At 46.8% G+C, this 20,986-nt stretch overlaps 1 protein-coding gene across 1 annotated transcript in view; it reads left to right on the top strand.

Moving 5' to 3' along the window:
- The window catches only part of MFAP2 (microfibril associated protein 2), a 184,789-nt gene that overhangs the window by 149,901 nt on the left and 13,902 nt on the right, over positions 1 to 20,986 (top strand). The window contains exons 3-6 of the mRNA XM_086921923.1: positions 5,752 to 5,835; positions 8,421 to 8,447; positions 12,051 to 12,149; positions 19,720 to 19,758. Of these exons, the coding sequence (XP_086778049.1) occupies positions 5,752 to 5,835; positions 8,421 to 8,447; positions 12,051 to 12,149; positions 19,720 to 19,758 (249 nt within the window). The remainder of the gene's footprint in view (positions 1 to 5,751; positions 5,836 to 8,420; positions 8,448 to 12,050; positions 12,150 to 19,719; positions 19,759 to 20,986) is intronic.

The raw sequence follows: 20,986 nt of genomic DNA, 5'->3' as shown, positions 1-20,986 counted from the left end.
TTTGTCTCGCTATAAAAAGAGGTCTTGCTTGCTCATGTAACCAAGAAGTGAATTCTCAGCTTAGCGTATCATAAAAAGGAAACAGTAGTAGTTTAAATTATCTTTGATATCACTACAGGCCAATCTGATGTTGAATGGATATTGGTGAAAACTAAAAGGATCAGACTAGCGTGAGTGGCAGAGATTTTTTAGAGAGAACTCTTATGGGGAAAACTGTCTACACATCAAAAAGCTTAGTGGGAAAATGGGAGAGCATCAGTGGCCCTTCGGAAAGTTTCTAGTGACTTTCAAAATGTTAAATAGCAGTGGGCCCTTTTGAGATGTAATGATTTAGCAGCTTGGGCCAGAAAATTATTATCAAATAGAAAATGGATATGGCTGGTAGTATCTGGGTCTTTTATTTTTGATGCCATTCAAAAAATGTATCCATACATTACTTTTTCCTGTTAGTTATTCTATTGGATTACAAATATGCCTTTAGAGAGGTGAAAGATCTGGATAAAATATCAGGTTGGAAGACATTGTATTGTAACCATTACCTTCCTAAATACTGTAATCTAATCCCTCCCCCCAAGGAAATCAAGAGTTAACTCTTAATTGCTATTGCCCTCTCTGTTATATTTTATCAGTTGAATCTGAAAATATGGATCTGACAAAGCGAAAATGGCATAACTTATTCTTTTAAATGTTTGCTATGTTTATGTCATTTGTGATGTTTTCTATCTTTCGATTTTGTTGAGATGGAGTCGGTGTTTATGAGAAGGATTATATATTGGTTGGAAAGTCCTTAAATAGTAAGTCCTTAAATAGTTTTTAGGTCTCGCGCCTAGCGTTGCACTGCGCAGCAGTGCATCGCGCAGTGAGAGTCCTTTTATCCGGGGTTCAGAAATGGACCCTGGAATTGTACACACTCGTGCATGTGTTTTTACTTTTGTGGCCTGCTATTGGCCTTTGCATGCGTGTTTGTTTTAAAGATAGCACACAATAGGCCAAAGGTGGGCGCATTGATCCGCCCATGGCCTATTGGCGTCTATTACGTGCATTCCTGCCATTTGGTTTCAATAATCGTGCCCAGACACGGGCTCGATAATTTAAACCATATGGCTGGCTGTGGCGCGGGCACGCTCATTACTTGCAGCTTTCTATGTTATCGAAAGCGATCGCTTTCAGTTTCGCGATCGCTTTACTTGTTCTCTTTGCCTCTCCCTCTCTTTCTCGTCATTGCTCTCTGCCTCTCTGTTTGTTTGTTTCTTTTTCTATTGTTTTTTCACTCTCTCTCTTTTTCTATCGGCCTCTTTTGCTGTCTCTCAAAAGAACCTATTCTCTTCTCAACTTCTCTTGCGCTCTTTTTCTGTGTCTCGAGTCATAGCCTCTCTCACATTCTCTCATCTGTATTTGTACGAATCCCGTTCTAACCCCTTGGCACCGTTATCCATACACTGCGAGTGTTCTTACCTAGCTTGCCCCAGGACTCCCCCAGCTTCTGAATTTGGTTCTCCAGGAAGAGCATGGCCACTCCGAAGGACAGCACCCCAAGCAGCTGCAACTTAGGCGGCACCATGGTCCATAGGAGCCCCATGAGGGCGAGATCTCAACACAGCATCGCGTAGGCAAGGGGAGACACCATGGTTGGGAGAGCGGATATACCGGCGGCAGAAGAGGGCCCAGGAATAACGGATGTTAAGTGGCACGCAGGAGCCTCAGCTACGCGCACCGGCAGCTACTGCGCATCCATGACACTAAGACGGGCAGTACTAGCAACTTAGCGCCGTCACTTTTCTGGTCAGCTCCGCCTCCACTAGTTGCTAAGCAACGTGGCTGGTAAGCCCCGTCTGTTGAGGTAGTGATTGGGGTTACTGCTGTATTCACATACTGACTCATGTTTACATGTGTTTTTCCCATAGTAGTGGGGGTGAAGGGAACCCACTGGTGTCAGCAGTTGGTGATATATTGTGGTCACCACTCGCGTTCGATGGGGGGGCTATGCAGGGTAAGCATGCGTAGCGGCCCAGAGTCTGTAGTCCCTGAGGCCTGATCATTGAGTACACAGACCACTTGCAGCCTGACCGCCGCTCCTCTCAACTCACTAGGAAGAATTCAACGGTAGCCGTCACCGGAATGGGGTGCTTGGTGTCATTGTTGTGGCCCATGTGAGTCTGCCTCTAAAGACCCCGTGGTTAGGGCAGTAGATCACACTGTCACAGTATCTCACTTACTTGCTGCATTGGGTGTAGGGACCTTTATCACCCCACCCCCGCAAAGGTATAACTCTGCCTCCTGACATCCTGTTATGTGGCCCCTATAATAACCCATGTACATGTCCTGTGTTTCCTGTATTACTTCATCCAGGGCTCAGCTACACCCCCTCTCCTCATACATTTCTTATCAGGCCCAGTCTGTTCCCTCTTCGGGTCCACTCTGCAGCCCACCCGCCAGTCCGCCGTGGGTGGCTTTAAGGCAATATGGGCTCCACAGGCTAATGCTAGCAATGTTGATGTGGTGGGCTATACCGGGTTGCTCTGCACACATATTGAAGTGCTCTCTCTCTGAGGACAGTCAGTGGTGTCAGCAGAGCAGTAAGGAGGGGCCCCATGCAGGGCAGTGAGTGCCCTACAAGGCCGGAGCACCTCTCCACAGCCCTGCGGAGACAGATCGCGCATCCGGCTACAATTCACTGCCCACCTCGCTCTGTCTCTGCGCTAGGCCGCTCTGCGCCGGGCCCTCCCTGGGATCAGGTAAGTCTTGCTGCGGCCCGTTAGGCCAGTCGATGCTGGGGGGCTGTTATGGCCGATCTCTGATGGAGGTGTCTGACTCTTGTCTCAGGGGGTATTTATTGGTAGCCAGCGCTGTGGTAAATCAAAGGAGGGAGGGGTCTCTCGAGCAGTAGCAAGTGCCTCACCACTGATTGCAGTCCAGGACACACCCGTCACTTTCACCTGTGGAGGCGGTCGCACTGTAGCTCTCCGCTTACCAACCGCGGCGCTTGTCTGCGGTGTCAGGCAGCTCCGTGATGGGCACCAATGGATTTGGGTTTTCACTAGTTTAGCCAGTGTGTGCCACAGCCAGGCACAAGTCCTAACAAGCATTTGCAATGCAATAGGTCTCGCATTTACGCAAGTTTAAGCTATTGGCATTGTAAATAACAATGCCTTTTATTTAGTTTTTTAAAAACGGAAACAGAAATAAAAGGCATTGTCATTTGCAATGTCAATAGCTCAAACTCACATAAATGCGAAGCCTGTTGCATTGCAAATGCTTGTTGTTCTTTGCAGTAGCAGTAGATTTGCTCAAGCTAAGATTACTTGAAAATATTGTAGCTTGAGCACAGATTCGGTACCTGGAACTTGGTATGCTGTTCCTATATGTTTCAAAGCTGCAATTTCGGACCCAAGAGAGTAGAGTCACTATCTTCTGATATGAAGTGCACGCCTTAACTCCAAAATGAGGCTGATTTCATTCCATGCTGGCAAACAGTTATTCAAACTTAACTCACTTCACTCAAGTGACACTAAGGCCCAGATTTACTAGACAAATCATGCAATGCAGTTCTGACAGACAATGGAAGACAGAATGAAATAACATTTGTCCTTTCCTTTATAGTGTTCGATCAGAATACACAGCTAACACGTGTTTTGTCTGCTAGTCTTCTTCAGGGCTTATTACGGTACATAACATGGAAAGGATCCAAAAGCTGGCAGAGAAGCAACTAAGGTGCAAAGTATGCACAAATAAATTATCTATCAAAAGCGTAACTACTTCCAATTTTGAATTTCTACACCACCAGCCCCAGGTGTGATCTAAAAAATGTAATGGATGTCAGGATCAAATGCCGGTTGTGTTTCAAGTAAACCGGTAACTTGCACCATAATAATCCCTGAGGAGGTCTAGTAGACGAAACACTTGTTGGTTGTGTATTCTGATTAGACACTACATAGGAAAAGAGCAATCTTACTTCATTCTTTCTTCCATTGTCTGTCTGAAATATTTACACTGCTATGATTGTATAAACTTGGTACATCCTTGCTACATTGTGGCTGCATCTATCAGATCGGCACACTGGTTCAATGCCTTCTCTCTGTACTATACTTGTGGTATTATCAATGAGCTCTATATTTTAAATAATGTTTTTTTGTATATCAATAACAAATAAACTGTAATGTATTTTGTAATACTTTTTGTAATTTCCTCGTCGATTTATTTATTTAAAGTGCTCCAGATGAGTATAAAACATTATATTTGGTAATTACTGTTGTAATTTCCATTGCTTGCGCCTTCTTGCACCAAGATAATTGTCTGGAGTTGAGTTTCAAGCGCGATGCTGTTCCAGCAATGCTCTGGGGTGCCCTATCTTTGCAATGCTGCGTCAATCCTTACGCCTGCTTCAAGCCTGCGCAGGGTATTGACGCAGCATGGGTTCAAAAGTGACTGAGTGAAATCTTGTAGATTTCACTTAGCCACTTTTAGGAGGCGTTCCTGCGCCGGAACACCCCCCCCCCCCCTCTGCGCCGGAACGCCTACTTCTGACGCAGGGCTTTACAACGTGAAGCATCTCCCAGATATGCAGCACATTGTAAATACCCTGCACCATGGCACGTCTTTTGCGCTGCCGCTGCGTCACATAAATGATGCAACGGCAGCGTAAAAGAGGAGCAAGGGGCTTGTAAATCTGCCCCTTTACATGTAAGGATTTTCGTCAAAACCCATGGGAAGTGGCATGGAAATGCCTATGAACCACCCATAGAATGCTCACTTGATACAGAGTAATGGAATGTAGCGCATTGCACAGCATTGTTTTACTTTTGGTTACGATCTAATGTAAATTGCAACTTGTATTGTATTGTAAATATCAACACAACACTTTGCATCGGTTTTTCATTTAAAAAGTCATTCAAACCTGACACAAAGACTTTATAAGCCTACAGGTAGATTCATCAATGTCCCGATTTGCGAGTCCCTAATAGCGATTATTAAGGAATCGCTATTAAGGACTTGCAAATCGGGATTCATGTAGAAATCGCTAAATAAATTGCGATTCCTACAGCCTCCTTATTTGCGATTAGCAAATTGCTAATCGCAAATAAGTAATAACTCCCCATTCATTCCTATGGGCCTAAAGGCCCATAGGAATGAATGGGGAGTCATTCCTTATTTGCGATTAGCAATTTGCTAAAGGCCCATAGGAATGAATGGGGAGTCATTCCTTATTTGCGATTAGCAATGTGCTAATCGCAAATAAGGATGCGATTTCAAGGGTGCCAGGGGTGTCCAAAGGACACCCTGTAGCACCTCTGAAATGTAATCCACAATGGTGTTGCGCACACACATGTCCAAAGGACATGTGTGTGTGTAACATGCAACTTAGAAAAATGTATTTAAATGCATTTTTCTAAGTTTTCGCTATTTACCACAAGGTTTGACCTAGCGGTAAATAGCGGCCCAAAATTGCTATTTCGCAATTTTAAAATGGTTCATGAATTGCATTTAAGGAATCTCAAATAGAGATTCCTTAAATGCAATTCCTCGCAAATGTGTGAATTCTTTAATAGCGAATTTTGCATTTGGGATGGTGAATCCCAAATGCAAAAATTGCACTCGCAAAGGGCCAGATTCTCAGAATCTGGCCCTTTGCGAGCGCAATTAAGCTTGATGAATCTGGCCGTATGACCTCAGTATTTTCCATTCCCCGCAGTTACATTTTACCACTGTAAATTGTTGCTGTATTGACCTAACCATTTTTACTGTTTCCTACAGGATTCCTGGCACAGCAGTTTGACATTCAGGGACAGCCATACCCAGATCATAGCCAGTACAACCAATATGATATCAACCCATCGGGTAAGATGTTGGGGCGTGGATAATGCATGGGCAAATGGGAATGGCTGTTGAATATCACTTTCAATCTGCACAGAAAACTAGCAATAAAAACTTCTTCTCTGGCCTAAAATGCATGTAAAACACAGAAGTGATGCACAAAACATGGCAGCAAGTTACATTAAAGGCCCCTTTAAATGTATGCGCGTGTTTTGAGATTTCCTCTTTTTGATAACCCATGTATAGGTGCCCATAAAAACTCTTAGTTTCCTTTAGGTACAATACCCTATGTACTATAAAAATACATAGTTTGCACTATTTATGTTCAAACCACTGCGAATTTTGCCCTTAGACATCCATGTTTTGGGCAGAGTATAGCTAGTGTGTGTTTTGGATGGCGACGGAGCATAGTGGGTCAGATTCACTAAGATATATCCGTATACGCAGTCTTTGCTAGTGCATATTTTAAATCCGTTTTTAAAAATGGTTCCTTAAATGGTGCTGGTTACATAGACCAACATTACAAGCCATTACTGCGATGAGTATTCAGAAGTCTGGGGTGCACTCCTGGTAATGTGCTATCTGTCTATTGGTCTGCTTGATACTGGGGCTAAGGTCTGCCAAGGAAAGCAGACCTCTGCACCATTCAGTTACAGGTCAAAATGGCTTTTCAAATACCTGCCCTCAGGATTCCTCAGGCACTGAAATATTTATACTTTTTGCAATATGATTAGTAATATATTCACATATATGTGGTGCAGTTGTTAGTAAGGCACCCTCTGTTTACTTAATTATGTTTCGTTGTGCTTTGTGAGGGGGCAGCCTGCAACACAGAAGGGGCCAGGGTGGATCCCTTACGAATGGAGCTTTTACTCATGCCAAGTGACACATGAAGGGATCTACTCCCACTGGGGCAAGCTATGTACACAAACAACAACAGGTCTCAAAGAACAGAACAATTGTTTTGCACACAGTTATGTGCAGTATTGTAGCACAAATCACAAAGAAAGCAAATTACTTCTTGGTATATTTATCCCTCTGTCTCTCCAGTGCATGTCTCAGCCACTTAAAATAGAATGCTCTCATTTCCAAGCACAAATTGATGTGTTAAACTGGACCCTGCTGTGCATTGCGCAGCTTTGCATTACATTTGGTTACTATCCAAAGTAAATTGTGATTTGCATTGGATTTGAAATAGCAACACAATACTTTGCATCTGGTTCGAGTTAAAATCCACAAAACACACAAATTGGGGCAAATTTACAAGCCCCTATCGCCACCGCAACGTCTCTTTCAGTAAAGTTGTGATGGTGAAATGGGCCTAGCCTTATTTACAAGACAGCATTAAGCCACTTAACATGGCTTAACTTCTTCGCTGCGGCGGCTATTCCGCCACAGCGCTAAGGGGGCGGGGGGGGGCCGCGCGGCGCTCACACGCTGGTGACGGAACCGCTCCGTCACCAGCCTCGGGTGAGCTGTGCTGATGACGGAGCGGTTCCGTCATGGCCCCGCCCACTCAATAGAACGCGCCACGCAGGCACGAAAACAGCGCCGCGCAGGCCTGTCGGGCGGGCCATGACGGAACCGCTCCGTCATCAGCACAGCACCACCGCGGCTGATGACGAAGCGGTTTCGTCATCAGCATTGATGTGGTTAATGCTGTCATGTAAATAAGGCTTCCTTTCGCCCTGTGTTTAGCATGAAAGGGGAGGTCAATGGGTGTTGTGTGGCGTTAGCAATGTGCCATAGGGCATATTTACAGCAGAATGGAGAAGCGTGGCGCTAAGCAAACATTTCTAACGCCACACTTCTCCATTCTGAAAACGCAGGGATGTGCCGCATTCACAAGAATGCGGCACACCCCTGCATTTCTCCTAGCACTGGCGCTGAGTACAGTTGCCTAGTGCCAACAGAGGCACGCTTGCACCTTAGTGCAAAGGTGTCTGCGTTGGGGGAAGATTGCACAATGCAGCACACATAGAAACAGCAGAAAACGAGGAGAATTAAAGCATTTCTCCTTGTTTTGCCTGTTTAAGACCGGTTTTCCCTGGTCTTAATTTTGGCGCTGCCTCCTATTTACGCTGCACTTGTAAATAGGGGGCAGCATCAAAATCAATGTGTGTTGCAGTAGAACACCAACCACAACACCCATTGCCCTCCCCTTTCACGCTAAATACAGCATGAAAGGGTGCCTTATTTACTAGGCAGCGTTGAGCCACGTTAAGTGGTTTAACACTGCCTTGTAAATAAGGAGAGACCCCTATCGCCACCACAACGTGAGTAAAAGTGACGTTGTGGTGGCAATAGGGGCTTGTATATATGCCCCATTGTTTTTTAAATAGGGGTCTTACTGTCTGTGTCACAAACGCTTCACAATTTGTCGGTCTATGTAAAGCTCCTCTCGCAGTCCTGACATGTACATGATTATTCTGATATAGTCTGTCCACGAAAAATTAGCTATGCGCTCCAAGCTTTGTACATTCTCTGTCCACAAGCTTCATTGACACTCTTGGAAAAGGTGGGATTTTATCTAAATTATACTGTACAATAGAAAATGTCTGATCCTTTGTGTTATAGTGCTTCTATTTTATCCGTTTTTTCTTTTCCAGAAAATCAAGAATACTACGATTATCAAGGTAATGCTTTTTTTATATAAATCCCTGATCATTGGGTTTTGCCAGATGATGTTATTACCATCAAGGGTTCGTTGCAGATGCAATCTTTGATGTTTCAATTTTTTAAACAAATAAAGTGCTCTGTAGATTTTGATGTTCGAAGTGAATGATGAGACACTACCGTTTTGAATTACAGCATTATTTCTACATTATATGGGAACAGATGTTCGTAAAATTTGCACAAGTGTAATGCAATTTTGCAATCTATTACATCATTTTTTCTACTTGTGCATTTGGAAATGGAGCAGACAGGTTTTGCACCCAGACTATATTTCTCAAAGGCCATTTTAAATAGTTCAAATAGTAGCAAAAAAGTTGCTCAAGGGGTACACTTTTCATTTAAAGAGTTGATTTTCTCTCAAGATTGTAGCAACATCTGCAGTTGATGGACAGAAACAAAGGGATTTTATCTACAGGAGGCACAAAAACGTAACTAAAGCAATTCAAACATGGCTAAAAAAAAATATTCAGTCTTTGACATGAATATCTTTTTTTTTTTAAACTGAATTTCATTAATATACCCAGCAAACATACTCAATGCTGTTCTTACGGGAAATAAGAGGATAACAGAAAAAACGAGTGACCAAGCAAATTAAAAATTAATATTTTTTGTTTATATCGATTCAAGTAAATTTTGACATTACATACACTAATCTCATAGGATCGCCTATTTTAAGGGTGCACTAGGAGTTAAGAAGATTTGCAAGCATGGTGCATTTCTGTAGGATTGGTTGCATGAGTCATAAAGTGTCTTCTTATGAAATGCACAATACTATTCTATATTATTGTACCTTAATTCAAGGTCTATAATGTGGAAATAGTCTAAACCAAAAATAAAAACAGAGTGATTCTAAAACTTAAATAATGTCCTTCATTTCCTCAGGACACAAAAATATGAAGGGGCACATTTACAAGCCCCTTGCGCCGCCAGTGCTTCACGTTGTGTGACGCACTGGCAGCGCAACATGCTGCGTGATATTTACAAGCACACGTAAAGCCACCCTTCGTGGCTTTACCTGTGCTTGTAAATATCGCCCATTTTCATGCAGCACTTTGCGTGCTAGGGGCGTGACATGGGTGTTACTGTGGGTGTTCCCACGCAACCCCCATGTCCACTGATGCATTTCCAGATTTACGAGCAATTGAAATCTGGAAATGTGGCAGAATGCTATGCCACCCTACGAGTGGCGTAGCGAGGTGCAACTAGGAGAAATGTTTACATTTCTCCCCATTTTTCCTCTTTCAATGTGTGCTGCATTGTACAGCACGCATTGGAGGAGGAAATTACCTAATTTGTTTGTTTTTATGCAGGAAGGTGCACCTTCCTGCACAAAAACAATCTCTTCACGACGCAGGCATCCTTGCACCATGTGTGCGCCAGTGCAGGGGGAAGCACAGAGATGCAACATATTGTTGTACATATGTCGCATCCCTGCGCTTCAAAACCAACGCAGTGTGGTGCAGCAAAATGACTTGCGGCGCTGCATTAGTTTCTTGTAAATCTGACCCAAAATGTTGGTCGATAACAATAGGATCTGCAAAAAATATGTATAGATTTCCGTCTTACAACATTTCATGACATCCTTTTTAGGTGTCGCCTACGAGGCACATGCAATATCTCTTCGAGACATGCTGTATCTATTCTATGGGCTTAGAGCCCGCTCATCACTTTTTATTTGTTGCTTTGTGTGACCTTGGCAAAGGCTTGCTTTTCTGTGGTCAGTGTTTGTTATATGTCCCTACTTTTTGTGTCTTGACCCATCTCATTGAGCATGGCCCTATTGCTTGTAGTCTTGTAGTCTTGCCCTTTTGTGCATCTAGGTTTGTTTAAGGGCACTGTTTTTTTTCTTTTGTTTCTAAAGCTTTGTGAAATTGCATCCTAATTGGCAGTGATGTGTGTCTTTATGGCACAGCTCGGTGTGGAGGCTCTTTGTGCTCGCTGATGCTCTGTGCTTCAATGGGTCAAGGTGGCAGTGAGCGATTGGGCTCTTCTCCACAGGCCTTCTACGGGCGCAGCTGTCGCCCAGCTGCAGCGCCGCACGCTCATGGCTGCTCACTGTCTACTTAAGCCCCAAGAAAACCCAACCTCTAAAGAGTACAAAATCATCTAGAAAATTGACAGAGAATACCCATTTTTATTCACAGAACAGCTGTAAAAATGTCAAATAACATTCCTTAAAATCACGAACACTTATCCCTTTTCGGATATTTATTTGAATATTAGCTGATTTGGCGTATCTTCAATTCAAATATACTTGAGAAATAATTCAGTCAAAACATAAATGTTATTTTTCTGCATTGAGTTCTTAAATACAAGTGCAAATGTTGCATTTCAAGATTGCCGCTTACTTCTCCGTAGTTACTAACCTAATGGTATTCCCCATTGTCCCGTGTATCAGCAACCTCTCGATATGTTCCTTGCATGTAATCCCATGTCATTCATCAGTGTTACTTGTCTAATGCCACTTCCCTGAGCCTTCTGGGTGCCGCTGTTGGATAGCGGTACGTTATTGCCTCACTGAACTAGGACGTGACGTAATTACCCTTTGGTGTATCTGCATTTCTTGGGGTCATTCCTCTAATACTAACTATTTTCACTTAAGAGTTCTCTGATGTCTTTGGTGTTGGTGGTGGTTTCATGGATATTGTCTCATGGTGCTGAAACTGTGGCAACTCTATTGATGAGGTGATTTGACTAGTAAGGTTCTCTTTCATTTTAATTGGTTTGTACTGGCCGTTTGTAAGACACAACATATATGACTGTTTCATACATTGCTCTGTGATTATGGTGGCTATGGACTGTCAGAGGCATTGATGGTTTCCGCAGAAATCTTGATTCTGCTTTAGTGCTGTGACTGAATCTTTACTCTCCAGATGGTGTTGATGATTCTGGTTGGTGTGACCTATGTTTTTACATTGTTTTATTGATTGTTCGTTCTCGATGACTATGCTGTGGCTTGTCACAATGCAGCATCTTTAAGCTAATACATATTTCAGTGGCTGTCTCAAGGTGATCTGGTGCAGCAATGGGCAGTGCTCTTGTTTCTGTCATAGTGTAGTTGTTGATAATGCTGGTTTATTGGCTCTAGTGACAATATCAGTTTGGGGTTTGGTGTCTCTAATGCCCTTGGGTCAATGTAACTATAGTTTTATGATTCTGGGTTCTGAGATGAGTTGTAATGAAATTGAACATAGACATACCTGATTTAGGGCTGGGATGTCTTGTGGTTTCAATGGATTAACCAATTTCACCTTCATACTACGAATACCTTGTTAGGTCTCGCCTAGGCAGCGCTTGTACCGTCTCTTCGAGACATGCTGTGTCTACTCTGTGGGCTTGCACAACGACCATGATGTTTTTTGTCGCTCTATTTAGGTCAATAGATCTCAAGTAGGAGAGGCCTATTGGCGTTGTCAAAGCTTGTTTTATTAACTTGTGTTAAAGCGTCAAAACATCAACCTGATAATGCCTCAGATTGCCCTGCATAATTTGTTTTCTTTTGGCTCCTAGTTTGATTGAAAACCTGTATTCAATTGGTATTCAAAACTCTCCTTATTCTACAGATTCCACAGTGCGCCCAGAAGAACCATTCCAGTTTGAACCTCAGGAGCAGCAGCGCAATTTGCCACAAGAGGCAATCCAGCCATTCCAGCCAACTTATGGTAAGTCCGCTTTTTGTGAATGTGTAGGCCTATCCATAAGCACACACAATTCCTGTTACTGCTGGCACTAACCTCCCTACACAACCCAAGCAAGCTGCTTCTGGAGCTCATCTTCCTGCTGATGCTAACCACTTGGTAGCTTCCACACATTTTTTTGCCTTTGCTAACCTCAGTGAGTTCAGTATAATAGCATTAAGAGCTGGCACCGTCAGTTAACCCTCCACAAATGGCCTCTGCTGAACTAACCTCTCTGAGCATGGGACCTGCAAACCACAGCAGAATGTGCCAAGTGCTAATTAAGGTCACTACCCTCATGAGCTTGTGGCTACCTTCATGAGCTGAGTGATACCTGCATGAGCTAGGGGAATCTCCTTGAGCAGGAGGATGTATCATGAGGTACCCCGGAACATGTTGAAGGCACTTCCATGTGGAACCCTCTCCCCTTGCGTCTCTACCTAGAAGCGACCATGAAGACATCCGGAAAAGTGTTGAAAACTCACTTATTCCAACAGGCTTTTGTCTAGCATGAACTTGTTTGGCTATTGCCAGCTCACCAGCACCTCAAGAAGCAAGTTGGCTTCTGATGCATTACTATCCTCCTTGTATCTACACAAGCCTCCACTTACCTCTTCGAAAAAGCCTTTAAGCTGTGTTGGGGGCTGGTCAAGAACATAGATAATATCAAAAGGAGCCGGTAATGTCACCATGAAGCATGTAATGTAATGTAATGTAAGGTTCACTTATAGAGCGCAGCTGTCACCCAAAGGGTATCCTGGTGCTTAGATTCCAGAGCAACGGAGCAGAAGAAAAAAGGCAGATCTAATCTCTAGGGAACAAACTAGTTTTCAATTCCTTCCTGAAAGCAGACAAGGTGTTCAATTGTCTAAGCTTCACGGGGAGGGCGTTCCAAAGTCTAGAGGCAGTGAAACTAAGACCTACCACCTGTGCGCACTTTCTTAACATGAGGAACACAGATAAAATTTGCAGAAGAAGAGTGCAAGGATCTGGCCGGCGCATACCAGACAAATTTCCTCTGAAGTGCCCTTGGCCAATTTTATGTACTGCCCTAAATACAATTCATAATGCCTTAAATTGTACCCTTTGTACAACTGGCAACCAGTGAAGATCTCTAAGGGCTGTGGAAGGAGACGCATCCCAGGGTCGGTTTAATGCAAGTTTGGCTGCTATATTTTACACTCTCTGCAGCTTCTTAAGCAGAGAGACCGGAGCACCCAGGAGCAGAGCATTGCAATAGTCAATTCTACTTAGCACAATGCTCCGAACCACTTGGGGTCTAGTAGCAACGGGCAGAAACGGGAGAATCTTACATAGGGCTCGGAGTAGAGCCATACATGTACAGACCGTTTTATTCACCTGGGAGTCTAGCTGGAGGTTACTATCCATCATAACCCCCAGTTTGCGCACTGTTTTAGAAGGAAGTACAGAATTAGTAGTTGGTGCTGGCCTGAAATCTGGAGGCAGAGGGCGCTGAATGCGACCCGTCATGCAACACAAGACCTTCGTTTTATCTTCATTGAATTGCAAAGAATTCTGTTTTAGCCAGCCTGTCGTTTGGAATAAGCAGTCGTGAAACTTTTCTAAAGATACTGCATTGTTGCCCTCAAAAGAGAAGACCAGCTGAGTGTCATCAGCATAGTTGACAACATTAATTCCAAACGATTTTATCAGAGCAATAATCAATCAATCAATCAATCAAAGCATTTATATAGCGCACTACTCACCCGGAGGGTCTCAAGGCGCTAGGGGAGGGGGGGTCCGCTACTGCTCGAACAGCCAGGTCTTGAGCTGCTTCCTGAAGGCGAGGTGGTCGTGGGTCAGGTAGAGGTGGGTCGGGAGGGAGTTCCAAGTCTTGGCGGCCAGGTAGGAGAAGGACCTTCCTCCTGTGGTGGCTCTTCGGATGCGGGGGAAGGCGGCGAGGGCGTGGCCGGTCGATCGAAGCTGGCGTGTGGGATCGTAGAAGTTGAGGCAGCTGTTGAGGTATCCTGGGCCTTGGTTGTTTAGGGCTTTGTGTGCGTGGGTGAGGAGTCGGAAGGTGATTCTTTTGTTGACCGGGAGCCAGTGCAGATCTCTCAGGTGTCCGGAGATGTGGCTGCGACGGGGGATGTCCAGGATGAGTCGTGCTGAGGCGTTCTGAATCCGGTGGAGTCTCTTCTGGAGTTTGGCGGTGGTTCTGGCGTAGAGGGAGTTGCCGTAGTGCAGACGGCTGGTGACGAGGGCCTGGGTGACCGTCTTCCTGGTCTCGGTGGGGATCCACCGGAAGATCTTACGTAGCATGCGCAGGATGTTGAAGCACGACGAGGAGACGGCGTTGACTTGTCTGGTCATGGAGAGGGAGGAGTCCAGGATGAAGCCCAGGTTGCGTGCGTGGTCTGTTGGTTTGGGTGCGCTGCCCAGGGCGGGGGGCCACCAGGAGTCGTCCCAGGGGGAGGGTGCAAGTCCCAAGATGAGGACTTCTGTCTTGTCCGAGTTCAGTTTCAGGCGGCTGTTCATCATCCACTTGGCTACGTCTGTCATCCCTTCATGTAGGTTGGCTCTGGCGGTGGCGGGGTCGTTGGTGAGGGAGAGGATCAGCTGGGTGTCGTCGGCTTAGGAGATAATGTTGAGGTTGTGTTGGCGTGCGATGGCTGCGAGGGGGCTCATGTAGACGTTGAAGAGGGTTGGGCTGAGCGAGGAGCCTTGAGGAACGCCGCAGATGACTTCGGTGGCTTCTGATCTGAACGGGGGGAGGCGGACTCTCTGTGTCCTTCCGGCGAGGAACGAGATGATCCATTCCAGTGCCTTCTCCTGGATTCCGACGTTGCTGAGGCGCTGCACTAGGGTACGGTGGCAGACAGTGTCGAAGGCCGCGGAGAGGTCTAGGAGGATGAGGGCCGCTGTTTCTCCGTTGTCGAGCAGGGCTCGGATGTCATCGGTAGCTGCGATCAGGGCGGTCTCGGTGCTGTGGTTGGCCCGGAAGCCGGACTGCGAGAGGTCGAGGGATCCGTTGTCGCGCGAGGAAGGCGGCCAGCTGCTTGTTGACGGTCTTCTCGATGACTTTTGCAGGAAACGGGAGCAGCGAGATGGGGCGGTAGTTCTTGAGGTCGGTGGGGTCGTCTGATGGCTTCTTTAGTAGAGCGCTGAGTTCGGCATGCTTCCAGCTCTCCGGGAAGGTAGCGGTGTCGAAGGAGGTGTTGATGATGTCCCGCAGGTGGGGTGCGATGACAGCGTCGGCCTTGTTGAAGACGTGGTGAGGGCAGGGGTCGGTCGGAGATCCGGAGTGGATGGAGTTCATCGTGCGGATGGTGTCTTCGGTGCTGATCGGGGTCCAGGCGCGGAGGGTGGTGGCGGGGGGCGGTGGTTCAGTCGTGGCGTGCGTCGGTTGAGTGCTGAAGCTGTTGTGTATTTCCGCGATCTTGTTGTGGAAGTAGGAGGCGAGGGAGTTGCAGAGGTCTTGCGAAGGGGTGATGTTGTTGTTTCCGGCGTTGGGGTTGGAGAGCTCTTTAACGATGTTGAAGAGTTCCTTGCTGTTGTGTGCGTTGTTGTCCAGTCGTTCCTTGAATGCAGTTTTCTTGGTGGCGTGGATCAGTTGGTGGTGTTTTGGGGTGGCGAGCTTGAGGGCAGTCATGTTGTTCGGTGTTGGGTCTCTGCGCCAGGCTTTCTCGAGTGCTCGGCAGTTCTTCTTGGAGCTCTTGAGTTCGTCGGTGAACCATGGGGCTTTCTTGCTGCCGGGTCTGCTAGGCGGGGTCTTCAGAGGGGCGAGGTCGTCTGCGCAGTTGCTGATCCACTTCGCGAGGTTGGTGGCCGCCTGGCTTGGGTTCGTTGCGCTGGTGGGAGGGTTCATGCTCAGGGAGGTCGCGAGCTGGTCGGCTGTGATCTTGTTCCAGCTTCTGCATGCAACCTGTTGCTGGTGGTGGTGGATCGTGGTCCTTCTGAAGCTGAAGTGGACGCAGCTGTGGTCCATCCAGTGGAGTCCGGTGGAGTGGCTGAAGGTGATGTCCTTGCTGGATGAGAACACGGGGTCGAGTGTGTGTCCGGCGTAGTGGGTGGGGGTGGTCACCAGCTGCTTGAGACCGAGGTTGGCGAGGTTGCCCAGCAGGGTGGTGGTGTTGCGGTTGTTGTTGTTCTCCAGGTGGAAGTTGAGGTCCCCGAGGAGGATGTAGTCAGCGGAGAGGAGGGCGTGCGGGCTGATGAAGTCGGCGATGTCTTCGCTGAATTGTGTGCGTGGTCCCGGGGGTCTGTAGATGAGGGTGCCTCTGAGGGTGGTCTTAGGGTTGATGTGGATCTGGAAGTGCAGGTGTTCGGCGGGTGCGAGGGTGTCGTCGGTGTTGGTCGTGGTGCGGATGGTGTTCCTGTGGATGATGGCGATGCCTCCTCCTGTCTGGTTGACGCGGTCCCTCCGGATGATCTTGTAGCCGTCCGGGATGGCGATGGCGATGTCGGGTGCTGAGGAGGCGTTCATCCAGGTTTCCGTGAGGAAGGCGACGTCTGAGGCTGTGGTGTCGAGCAGGTTCCAGAGCTCGACGGCGTGTCTGTGGATGGAGCGGGTGTTGAGCAGGATGCACTTGAGGTGGTTGTTGCTGGTGCTCGGCTTGGTCGGAGCTGGTGTAGTGCAGGTCCGGATGCAGGTGAACTTGCAGGAGTGGCAGCAGAAGGGTCCGTGGGTGCGTCTCGGGGTGGCTCGATAGCAGCCCGGGATTCGACCGGCGTTGAGTGCATAGAGTTCGGCGGCGTCGTAGGTCCGGCGGGTGGGCTGGTGTCTGCTGGAGCCAGGGGTCCTGGCACTGGGCGTTGTCCAGGCGCGGACGGGCGCAGACGGGCTTACCTTTGGCGCACCTTCGGAGCTCAATCGGCGCGCCCGCAGCGCGAGCGCACGGTCGCCATTTATGGCGAAGTGCAGGGAGGGAGGAGCAGCTGGGAGGCGGGGAGGGCACAGAAGGAAGGGGGCGTGTCCACACTCCCGGCAGCGGGAAGCGGGGAGCGGGGCAGGTGGGCGCAGGGGAAGGCTGCACAGGGGGGGTCAACTATGCAAGCAGAAGGCAAAAGAGGATGCAAATACAAATTACAGTACAAATGTAAACTTAACAACAAAAAAAGCAGAAAAGCGGCAGAACAACGAGCGGCGGCGGGGGGCGTGGCCAGAAGGAAGGCTCAGCGAGGCTGAGAGCAGCGGCAGGAGGGGGGCACACGCGACAGCTGGTGGCCGTGCTGCGCGGGGGTGTCCTAAGAATAGGTCAGGACGGAGGGGACGGAGATAAAGATTAAACAAGATCGGGCTGATAGCCGAGCCCTGAGGAACCCCTTGTTCGACTTTGCTGTATTCTGAACAGAAAGGAGGCAAAAATACTGCCTGCTGCCTATCTGAAAGGTAAGACTGAATTCAATCTCGAGCCTTACCCACAATACCCAGTTCCTCCAACCTCCCGATCAAGGTCCGGTGATTAACCGTGTCGAACGCGGCCAACATGTCAAGCAGCACTAAAAAGGCTGCCTGACCACTGTCATCCCGCATTCTCAAGTCGTCCAGGACCGCCACCAGGGCAGTCTCAGTTCCATGTACCGGGCGAAACCCAAATTGGACCTCATCCAGTAGCTGATTATCTTTGACAAACTTGGAAAGGGATTTAGTTACTGTCCTTTCCAGGATCTTAATCGGGTAGGGTAGCAAGGAAATGGGCCTGTAATTAGCTGGATTATGAGGATCCAGTGATGGCTTCTTCAATAAAGGGGAGACCGCGGCCATTTTCCAGCAGTCCAGGAATACCGCTGTGGCTAGGGATTGGCAGCAAATCTGGTGTAGAAGTGGAAAGAGTTCTCTTCCAAACAACTTCCAGAACTTGGAAGGCAGCGGATCCCTAGGGGAACCAGAGGAAACCCCATTGGCGATTATACGGAATTCCCCATAAGAGGGCATCGGGAAATGATCCAGGGGAGATACATGTTCTGTATTAGTTGTCACAATACTCAGTACCATACCCTTGTCAATCTGCGTGTGCTCATTCACTTCCACAACGGGATTTAGTCCCACTAAGATGTTACTGATTTTATCCCTGAAAAAATTCGCCAGGCCATCGCATAATTCGCATAATAATGTAACTGTTGGCATGGGCAGAATTCTCTCAGCGAGTAACTGGATACCTAGATGAGCATGCCTCCACCTACCTAGGCATGTGGATATCAAAGGAGGAGCGGTATACATGGATGAAAAGGCAATACATTCTTGAACGTACAAATCCTTCCAGAGGAGATCAATACTGCAATAGATCTGGTAAATGCTTCCAGGGTTAAATGGATATCCCACATAAGTAGGTGGATAAATAAATGACCCTGTGAATCGCTCCACAAACAGCAAGATACACCCAAGGAGTTGTCAAATACATATTGAAATTTTTGGATTCCTTCAAGAGCGAGTAAATCTCTCAAGAGCAGATGGATGCCTGAAAAAGTCAGCCATATAGCTCCAATAAGTAATCTGCAACTACAGTGCTAACTTCCAGGACATACGTTGATTCCTGTGTGCTGGAGATGGAAACTTTAATGTTCTTTCAAGCGCACTTATTCAGTCATTAGTGTATGTAATATTTTAAGCTGCTAGAGAGTGTAGGAAAAGCTTTCCTTAATTTTCTCTTTTTCAGCCTTACATGCTTCACCTTATGGTTGTATCCCCCTCTTTATTTTTAACTTCTACTCTGAAGTCTAAACATCCTATTTCTTCACCCACTAAGGGCCGGTCTCGTTCAGAAAGCATACCGACCGGATTGGTTACGGAATCCTTTCCGTACGACTCGGATGGGGTAGTCCGACCAAACAAGTACGATGCTTCCGTATTCATCCGGATACGATTCCGTCGGACTCCCATTGACTTCAATGGGAGCCTGTGTTCCGAACGTGAACACAGGCTACCATGGAAGAAAGGGGTGGCTGGGGTAAACCTTGCACCCTGTGGTGGGCACCCCAAGGTGCCTGCAACACTGTGCATGTTTGGGAAGAGGGGACCCATGGGTACCCAATTAGCCTGATTCGGAGGGCCCCGGTGAAGGGGGGCATGCTATGGGCCCCCAAAGACTAATTCCGGCAGCCGTTTTGTTCCGGGCAAACCGAATCGGAAAGGCTGTCCAAATCGGTCATCAAACACGCTCGCTCGGAATCCGAGTCCATAGAGCTGTACGAATCAGTTCCGCAAAGGCTTGACCTGTCCGAATGCCTTTCAGAACTAATTCGGTCAGCCCTAACGATTTTGAAGCATCGTACTTGGTCGTTCAAAACTGGGAACAAATCGGTCGAAACAAGGGCTCTGGATCAGATTCGGCAAACCCAAATCCGATTTGAAGCCCTTCTGACCGTTAACGTAATCGACCCCTAAGTCTTACTGTTGTTTGTTAGCTCTTACTAGGTGGTAGAATGAGAGCCCATAAAGCACTTTCTTCCAAGAAGACCTCTTGTAATTCTATTTTCATACCCTTCTGAACTGGCCCTTCCTGGTCATATATTGGCCAGGTTGTGCATGCCAAGACATTGAACGTTTCTTACTTATGTTCTTGTTTCTTTCTTTCTCTTTTTCTTTCTCTTTCAGAGCTTCCTGAGTCAGAGCCAACAGAACCTGGGCCTCTCGGTAAGTCAAGAGCTCTGTTACTGATTCTATTTGCTGGTTGATGTTCGGTATACATGGATTCTGTGATGATCAGGTGCATACCTCGGGGAACAGTTTAGTTTCCTCTTGAGAAGTTAGCTTGTTCCATAAATAGGTGGATCTATTTGTAAATAAGTGAACACCTGAGTGACATTTCTGTGGAGCAAGTGGATACATTTATTGTAAGGTGAATACTACAGGGCTCTATTCCTTCATACTTGAATTGGTTTTAGTTTGTCCTAAGCATGACCCATCACACCCCTGTATGCTTTAAAATATTTTAGTGTCTTTCCCAAAGGATAGTGTCATCGTCGTGGGTGGAAATATACACAGCATGTCTACCTACACACATGCTGCTTGCTCCCAGGGCTAGTATGGAGCATCACTGAGCAGCTTTTGAGATTACAATGGACAACATATTCACCCTTATCTCAACACCGCCCAATAGGCAGATCCCATCCTGCAGACATCATGAGGTTGCTGGTACATCTCAACACTAATGGCAATAAACCACAAACATGGGTTGAGTTTAAGGTGCGCTAGACCTAATCACCCTTGTAACCCCTCCTCCAGCTCCCAAGAGCCTCCAGTTCCCATATAGGCCCAGATATACTTACATTTTGCGTCAGTGCTGCGTCACTTTTTTGATGCAGCCAGATGCAATATGTATTTTGGTATTTACGCAGCCATGGAAAGCCCAACTTGCATGCCTTTGTGTGTCTTAGTATAAAATAAGTAATGCAGCGCATAGAGTTGCCTTGAATTACCTTGCATCAGAGAGACATTCTATGGGTGGTGCATGGGCATTCCCGAGCATCCATGCATTGATTTTTACAGAAACCCAGAATTCCTAAAATCTGCAAACCTGGGTTTGCACCAGAATGGTGCACCTACCCAAGGCTGGTGTAACAAGGAGAAATATCTTCCTCCACAAACATTATTCTGACCACAATGCAGGCCCCCATGCATTAGCGCTAGTTGGCCACAAGTATGGCAGCACAAGAACAGAGAAGTGCACCATATCTTTGTATATTTGGTGCATTTCAGCTCTCACCATTTCATAGAATGCAGTGCAGTAAGTTCCCTTAATGCACTGCATTGCTTGAAAGTTTAGTAAATCTGGGCCTGTCTTTAAACTACCATCCAGCCCTATTGGGCATTGAAAATGGCATACATTGCACTACTTAAGTACAGTCTAGATTATCATACC

The sequence above is a fragment of the Lissotriton vulgaris genome, chromosome 5, assembly GCF_964263255.1.
Source record: "Lissotriton vulgaris chromosome 5, aLisVul1.2, whole genome shotgun sequence".
NCBI classification, from domain to species: Eukaryota; Metazoa; Chordata; class Amphibia; order Caudata; family Salamandridae; genus Lissotriton; species Lissotriton vulgaris.
The sequence above is the reverse complement of the archived record's forward strand: the minus strand, read 5'-3'. Positions and strand labels throughout refer to the sequence as shown.